The 8553-nt window shown below is 31.8% G+C and overlaps 1 protein-coding gene across 2 annotated transcripts; it reads right to left on the bottom strand.

Moving 5' to 3' along the window:
• Nucleotides 1-2882: 2882 nt before the first annotated feature.
• On the bottom strand, nucleotides 2883-8515 carry LOC133801308 (exonuclease 1). 2 transcript variants are annotated; one of them, XM_062239477.1, is made up of 14 exons: nucleotides 8215-8515; nucleotides 7568-7687; nucleotides 6918-7041; nucleotides 6616-6753; nucleotides 6283-6492; nucleotides 5954-6128; nucleotides 5789-5862; nucleotides 5324-5432; nucleotides 4625-4824; nucleotides 4500-4554; nucleotides 4080-4417; nucleotides 3388-3599; nucleotides 3137-3306; nucleotides 2883-3046 (listed from the first exon to the last, which is right to left on the bottom strand). In XM_062239477.1, the coding sequence occupies exons 1-13, from the start codon at nucleotides 8373-8375 to the stop codon at nucleotides 3246-3248; spliced, it is 1977 nt and encodes a 658-aa protein (XP_062095461.1). In that variant the 5' UTR covers nucleotides 8376-8515; the 3' UTR covers nucleotides 2883-3046; nucleotides 3137-3245. The 2 variants fall into 2 exon arrangements, with proteins under 2 accessions (XP_062095461.1, XP_062095463.1); XM_062239479.1 differs by having other exon boundaries at nucleotides 4655-4824.
• Between the last annotated feature and the right edge of the window lie 38 nt (nucleotides 8516-8553).

Genomic DNA, 8553 nt, shown 5'->3' with positions numbered 1-8553 from the left:
AAATTTATGTTATGATCTAAAATTATAAACAAATAATTTAGGATTTTTTTATATATTTTTTTTGGTGAGGGTGGCATAGAAATGGTTAAAAACTATAAATATTTATGATAATTCTATGGTGCATACTTAAAAATGTGTGCATATTTTTTGGCTAGTAAATTGTTTTTAGCGCGATTTTTTTTATGATCGTATATATTGTAGTTAGTTAGAGTTTCCTGCAAATTTTCAAGAAATTCTGAATAATTTAAATTTACATTGCCGAAAACTAAGTTCAAACAGACTGTTTTCCACACGCATAAAATAAATTAGTCACGCGTACAACAACCTGTTTTAATTTAGTTTTTTAGACACTGTAAATTATTTAGAATTTCCTAAAAATTTGCACGATACTCTAAATAACTACAATAAACACGGTCATAAAAAAAATCGAGCAAAAAACTAATCACGAGCGAAACATATAAGGTAAAGTATCCTAAATATTTATATAGAATAATGAGATTTGCTTAAAAAACATATCAATACATTTGCTTCAAATTTAACATTATGGTTTAATTTCTCAAATGCAAATATCTTAATATGCCTATAGAGTTAATTTCTTAACAACCATATAATGGTCACAACATAATAACATTATAGTTGTTGAGTTTAAATTATCTTAATGTTAATTATGATTATTAGTGTTAACCATAGAGTTAAATCTGTCCCTATTTACAATTTTTTTATTATAAAAAAATGTTTTAAAAAATTACTTTATAAGTTTTATGTTGAATATATATTTGAATATTTTTTTTTAAAATTAGCAAAAAAAAATATTATAAAAACATTGAAAGAAATGATAATTTTATGAAAGACCTTATTATATTAGCATTTCCACCAAAAAGGCCAAAGTGTCCCATTTTCAAAGTTGTCTATTACTTGCATTATTCCAAAACTCTTAAAAGATATATTTTACTAAATATGTCATTTTCAAACTAAAAATGATTAGTTTGTTTTTGCCCAATGCAATCTCCGATCAAGACAAGGGTTGGTCAAATTACTATCTATACAAAGTTAGAGAGAAAGAATCAAATGCATCATATATTTGAGGAATCATATATTTGAGGAGCAGTACTACTTTCAACCTCTTATTTCAATTTCTCAGTCAACTTTCATCTCCAAAAACATACGCCAAAGTATTTTTTTTTCATAGCAGTGTTCGTAATAGTTACGGTATCTTTCCTGCAAAGTTTTGAAAATTTTCGAATGGTTTAAAATGTCGAAAATAGAGTTTCTGATATTTTTCGATATTCCAATTTACTACGCGTGTTCGAAAAAAATACAAATATATTACTATTCAGAATTTTTCAAAAATTTATAGGAAGTATGTTATAACTACAACGAATACTGCTATGAAATAAAATTAGAAAAACAAATTTATCCAATATGTATTTTCGGAGACAAATTGATTAAGATATTGAAATAGAAAATTATTGTTAGCATCTATTATTAAATTTATATAATTATAATAGGTCAACTAATAATTATAAGAGAAATAAGATTTGGATTAAATAAGTTACGTGTAGTTACAAGTGTTAATTTCCATGGTCTGCGCTACTTGATACAATTGGTCATTTTATTATTATTATTATTATTATTTTATTTACGTTATTCATATTCCATTAGTACTATTAATTATATATATATACATATGAAGCTATTAATTATAGAACTACACAACAAGTTAGGTTAATTATTATATAATTAACGTGTGTTCATGAACTTAACCACGTAATATAATATCATATTTGAAATTAGTTTAGGTCGGGACTCGAATGTCCACATGATTATTTTTCAACTACTTTTCTTGGATTATGGTTTTTATTATAATGAGATAACTATACTATGTTGTGTCATCAATGATTAATCTAGATATGAATTAATTATCCAAAATTTTGTACTTCTTTGTCGACAAACTAATCAAATTTCAACCCATCGTTTTAGATTAAAAATATAATTTTGCTATGTAAAGCCACATATAATGATTTAATATATGTTTTATTTTAAATTTGAATATGTGAAACTTGATATTAAATTATATAAATTGTCTATAAATAATTTATATATGAATTAAGAAGAGTCTTTTGACAAAATGACTTATTTTTTAAAATTATTTTGCACTCTGGTCTAATTTCAATAATTCTTTGCAAAATAATTTCTCATAATTTAGACAACTAGTTGAAAATTTAGACAGGTGGTCAAAAAATTCAAACAGCCGGTCAAATACTTTAGATAGCTAGTCAAAAAATTAACCTAGTTGATTTTTTTAATAAAAATCATTTTGCAAAGAATTATCAAAAGAAGACCAGAATAAAAAATAACTTTAAAAAAAATCATTTTTATTAATTTCTCATGAATTAATTATCCAAAATTTTGTACCCATTTATGTGTCAAACTACTCAAATTTAGACACATCATTTTGAAAGAACATTAAGAAATTATGTGACAAGACAACATGAAAAATAATTATTTTAATATTTGAATGGTTGAAAATTGTTTTGACAAGTGATCTTGATTGATTAGAGTCAAACTTAATTAGTTTTGAAAAAATAAAACTAATTTTGACTTAACCTTTTCATTAATTACAGTTAGGTGTTCTATATGCAAATCCCTAATGGATAAATCTTAAATTTCAGCTTTCAAAAACATCATTATCTTTGTATTTCTTATGTATTAAATATATTCAAACAAATTTTCTAATAATAACTAGATTTAGTAGCATAAAGAGAAGTGATTGGTGAGGGGTGTAAACGACATGTCGTTTTAAGGAATTTGGACTTTTTACCATTTTGGTTTCTTTATCTGATTTTACTACAAAGAATAGTGTTGTTGAAGACACAAACAAATGAGGAGTAACATTAGAAAGAGCTATGGACATTATTTTCACCAAAAAATTAATCAATGTCGTTTTTGAAGTCTTACAATGTGTGTTGAGAAGCACCTTAAATCACCTAAGTAGATGATTGACCAAATGGCCTTTGTGAACTCCAAAAATTAGTCTTTGAGTAATCTGGTACAATAGCAAGAAATGGGTGTAAGCTAAAACCATTGGAGAAGAAAAATGGTGGTGGGATAACACTTGATGGATATTCCAACTTACCAGTCACCAAAAGTGTTGACTTTAAGATGTTTGACTTTACACTTGATGGACATTATAGAAAGTTTGCAATACAACAACACTCCAAGTTGAGCCGTGAGGATGAAACTTATCAACTCTTGTGTTTCTTTGGGACATATGCAAATTGGTTTAAGTCCACACCAACCGTTGACCTTTCGATACAGAGAAGCCAAAGTCAACATCACGATGATGATGATTAAAGAGAATCAACGAAGATCAGAGCCATTTGTTACCTGTTGGTGGAAGTATTTCGAGCATCTTTTAAAGGAGCTCGGAGACCACTTGCACGAGAGCCAGAAGAAGAGAATTTGAAAGAGGATATGATTGAAACAAACTTTTCCATTGATTTTTCTGCTATGTCTGAATATTTGGCTAAATGGGAAATGTTGGAACCAAATTTTCCTTCATCGGTTGCAATGCACATTTTCTTGGAGTTTACATTTTCCTGAAGGAGATAGACAATCAAAACTTTCTCTAGATATATATGGTAAGACTACGGTGGTGTTGATAAAAGTTGATTTCGGCATAGTTATAAATTCTAATTTTTCAATATCACAAGATATTGCAGTCATTTAGAATATCCCACAAATTTTGAATAATTTACGGTGTCGAAAACAAATTCCAAATAGCTTGTTGCACACGTGCACTCAAAAACAAACAAACGTGAAAAGTTTGACTGTTTAAACTTTATTTTCAGCATCGTAAACTATTCAGAATTTTTTAAAAATTTGTGAGATGTTTTAAATGACTATAATATTCACTATGATATTGAAAAATTAGAATTTATAACTATCCACCTGCCGAAACCAACTTTTATCAACACCGGTGTTGACAAAACACTATCAACACTGTAGTCGTTCCCACATATATATATATATATATGTGTACGTATCGATAGAGTATAGTACAGAAAGAAAGTACATACTTCTTGAACACTCTCACTTGTGTGTTCCCTTCTTTTCAATAGATTGGCAGTATTAGAGTAGCCATTGGCAACAGCACTCTCAGAAACTACATAGGCCGCCGGATTGTCCTCTATCAAAGTGTTTTGCTTATTTTCTAGATCATTCTCATCCTCTGACTTATGCTGAAAATATGAACTCCTTACAATAACTTTTCTGTTCTCTTTTCTTACCTTTCCCTCAATTGCATCGGGGACACTCCCAAAATCATGTTCCTTTTGCTGTGCTAGACAAGGTTTATGGATCGAATGTTTCGGTTTCTGCAATGAAGTATATTCTGGACTTGTTTTGTTCGCCATGTCTTTCATGTCATGAACATTAAGTTAAGTGAGAATTAGCAACAGACTGATAATTAGATCAACATAGAGAAATTATGTCCTTACCATGCTTTGGAGATTCTAAAAGCTCTTGAACTTCAGGGGCAACACCATTATCCACCTATACAGAAAACAATTGTTATTCATCATATAACAAAGGCCAAATATAAATTGTATTTTGGAACACTCACTGGGGCACCAGGGAGAGAAAGATTGCCCACATTATCAGAGTGAAGTGGCGATGGTGTATCCGAGCAGCTCTTTTCGGAGAAATCATCACCCTCAGAAACATGTTCGTTGGAATTGGGAGAAGAGTTGCAAGTTGGACTGGATTGATTAGGGGAGAAACGCGGAGCCCTAAATTTTCTCTTCGCCTCAACAGAAGCAAAGCCTATGAACGTTAAGGAAATCGAAGAAAAGAAGCTCGCATGGCCACATTATGAGAAACAAGTATTTCAACCAAATGTAGATAAATATGACAAAGTGTACAATCAAGCCCTTCATGGCACCATAACATTATCATAGTTGTTTTACTCATCCAATTTGTATACCCTATCTTCTTGGCCAAGTCACTATCTTGACCTGGTTACTGCTCAAGTTCCCATAACATGAAGGTCATACTAATCCATTAATCATAAAAAAAATTAACTAAATTTGGCAGAACCTGTTCAAACACGTATAACACAAATTTCCAAATCTGGGTTGAAGATTAGTAATAACATTTGTTTGTTAGCCACTTATCTTACAGTACAAGTAGGCCACAGGCTTCTGAACATCCACTTAATGAAATAAACCAGTTATATTTATGTACATGAACTGTTGTCCATGATATGAAACATTTCAAACTAAAATTACATACACAAACCAGGGAAAAAGGAATAGAAGGATACAGAAGTACTGAGTCAGAAGATTCTTCTGTACAGGCAAATCTAGCTTTTTCTTTACACTTCCAAGATCAAAATTCTTGAGTTTGAAAGTTGTGTTGGCACTAGCAGTACCCTGTTGGTGAAAGAAAACATAAATGCCACCAGTAAAGATAGAGGACTTTAAGAAGAAAGTGAAAAAGTCAGCCAAACTGTTATGGGATATAAACATAGGAATTAGGAAACTAAAATGACTTATTATTAGTAAAATCTACATAGATGGCCTTTCTTTTTGTTTGGTTTCTGTTACTAGGCTATTTAACATAGGAGAAATTGATATAGTTGCAGTTGCCAGTTAAATGATTAAGAACAAGAAAACATGTAAATCAATAAGAAATAGCATTCAATTGTGGAGGGCGCACTTCTAGATAATGGTAAACTTGAAATTCTTCAACCCCCAAGAAGTAATAAAAGTAAATGCAGAACAATTACCTGAAATGGCATTTTGGTGAATGGATCAAGATCACCTTCAGCTATACCTTTAGCTATATCTTGAGGTATCATTGTATACATAGTTAAGGGATCTCAAGTATTTCACAATTATTAAATAGAAGCAGACATTTTAACATGAGAAAAACTATCTTTAAAAAGGATATGGCCCTAAGAAATCCCCATCATCCTCAAGATTCTCAGAAATGTCAGACAAATGAACAATTTTTTCGGTAATTGTATCGTAAACACGTTGATGCTGAAAGGTCAGTAGTGCTTTCTTGAATGATTCTTCATAAAGAGGTGGAACCGAAGAAATGCTGTATCTTAGGTGCTTTATCACCTGAAATGGACCAATCATCAGCTAGCTATAACATTTATTCAAAGGAGTTAAAGAAAAAGTAATTAAGCACGTGCAAAGGCCAAAAGAACAATATTCTCAGCCTATTTAATTTTAAGGGATACAAATGTCAAGGTCGTGAATGATAAGACTTCACCTGGTCGTATGTTGTAAATCGTTTTATAAGTGCATGAGCCCTTTTCAGTCCCATTCCTGGTAATGACTGCAGATAGTCACAGCCACTCAAAATGCACATTTCAAGAATCATTTGCTTTGTAAATCCAGCAAAACTCAAATCCTTGTTCTGTTGTAGCATGGAATGCTGAAACTGAACAGCTTGCCCAAATTTGTCCATTTTAAAAATAATCTGGATATAACAAAGTTTGAAGTATCTGACAAATAAGTATATAGAAGTCGGAAAAAAATAATGTTATCTTGACCCCATTGTGTGAGAAAAAAAAAATCAGAATAACAAGTTTTCATAACTCACCCTGGGGCATCCAAATGGTATCAAATCTGAGTCCTCTGTGATAACAGCATCAACTTGTTTGCTGACTGCCAAGAAGGTCATTTGAGCATCTGCTTCATAAGGAGCCACAACATAACTTATATTCTCCTGCTTTAACACCTTTTACAAGCAACAATGTCAAAAGAAAAGAATTTAAAAATATAAATTTCTCCCATCACTCAGAACAGAGTTCAAATTTCAGAATATTAGGTACTTTTGTAGAGGAAATGGTTTCAGTTTCGCAGTAAACCAATTCTTTCTTAAGAAAGGGTCTTCTTCCTAACCTGGATTAACTCATGCGCAATTGAAGGTGAAATGTCAACAGCTTTCTGATAGCACTCATAAGCAGCAGAAGAATTTCCATTTGACTCATGCTCCATAGCACGGGCAAGATTTTCCTTCCTCCCCCTGCAGTTCTCTTGAGTTAAATCTTAAGCAATGGATCCATACATTGACAAGATAAAAAGGATGTGAAAGAATGACTACCAGCATTGCTCTGTAGTGTGGTGAACCAAACCAGTAAAGACATTGTAGAAAGATTCAATAATCTAGCAAGCATAACTAAACCAACAAAGGCAAGAAGTATTCAATAACATAAAGTTTCCAAGAGTTCTTATGCAATACAAATGGGCAAGAAAATTAAATAGCTCAGAGGTGGAGTCAAAAGTTATTGTGCGCTCATTCTAACCCCACGCAATCCATAAACAGCCAATATATCACCATTTCACAAGACAGCTGAATGTTTAATACAAATTGATACATGAAGAAATGCATGCATAAATATGTGAACTCACACCAAAATACACACCTATGCAATGTTAGAAAAAATGATTTAGCGCACTACAAGTGTAGAACCAATTGTGACCCAAGACTTTTATGCTAAAGATTAAATCCCAAATGGAAAACAGGCAAAATTAAAGGATAACCAGCATACCTGGCCCGTTTGTTCTCTTGTTCAATCTTCATTGGTAGAAGACCTCCATCAAAGACAAGCATAGGTTTGACACCATAATGCCGCAGCAGATTTACTCTATGCATGCAATAGTCAATGTGCCTAAGGCATTGGACAGAAAACAAGAAAATGTTAAGAAGAGATATAGACAATCTATTATGCATCAACTTATTATATTTGCCATTGACCATAGTTTATATACATAGGATCGTATTAGCTGTGGCTGTTGATTTTAAGAGACATAACCATTAAACATCAAATGAATGACGAACAACTAGTTGCTATAATCTGAAACTATATTTTGTAATGCTCTAAACAACATTGCACTATTTTTACTGTTTGACACAATCTTAAAATGAGATAAGTACTATTTTTGTTTCTTTAATGTCCTAAAAAAAACTACCTTGGCACATGACAAATCTCTTTAGCTTTAAATCCCCGTTCAAGATGAGAAAAATGTTCCACATTTTATCTCCATAACCAAAAACAAACAAAACCCAGATTCTAAATACATTCAAGGATTGAAATAAGATGACCCACTTACGAATTAATGTCTTTTTGAAAGGAAAAATATAATCTTTACTCAAAAATCCCAATTTAACAAGAGAGAGAGAGAGAGAGAGAAATACCTGGAGGTGGGTAAGCCTTTGCAGAGGTCTTTGCTACAAGACAAAGCACCTTTGTGAAGCCAAGAATAGGTATCAATAGCCACACAAGAACCCTCCAGTTCCTTGATGTGAATGGGCACCATAATCGATTTCAGTAGCGGTAAAAGCCCTTGAATCCCCATCCCATACCCTTAGAGCTCGCAGACAAGGCAATGGTTTCAGATACAGCTACCAAGACAGAGAAATGGGTTTGAGACTTCAGTGAGTTCTGCTCATGTAGCAAAAACCTCTGGTCTCCCCCAAAAGATAACAATGGCGGGAATTTTTTGTCTTGTTTGCCTCTTTTATCTTTTAACGTTG

Source organism: Humulus lupulus, chromosome 9 (assembly GCF_963169125.1).
Source record: "Humulus lupulus chromosome 9, drHumLupu1.1, whole genome shotgun sequence".
Lineage (NCBI taxonomy): Eukaryota > Viridiplantae > Streptophyta > Magnoliopsida > Rosales > Cannabaceae > Humulus > Humulus lupulus.
This window is presented reverse-complemented; position numbering and strand designations above follow the sequence as displayed.

Coding starts and splice junctions, on each gene's coding strand:
- LOC133801308 (XM_062239477.1), bottom strand. CDS start 8,375: ATGGGGATTCAAGGGCTTTTACCGCTACTGAAATCGATTATGGTGCCC. Junction 5,863..5,953: donor TGATGGGGATTTCTTAGGGC/CATATCCTTTTT, acceptor TAACTATGTATA/CAATGATACCTCAAGATATA. Junction 5,433..5,788: donor TCACCAAAATGCCATTTCAG/GTAATTGTTCTG, acceptor TTTCACCAACAG/GGTACTGCTAGTGCCAACAC.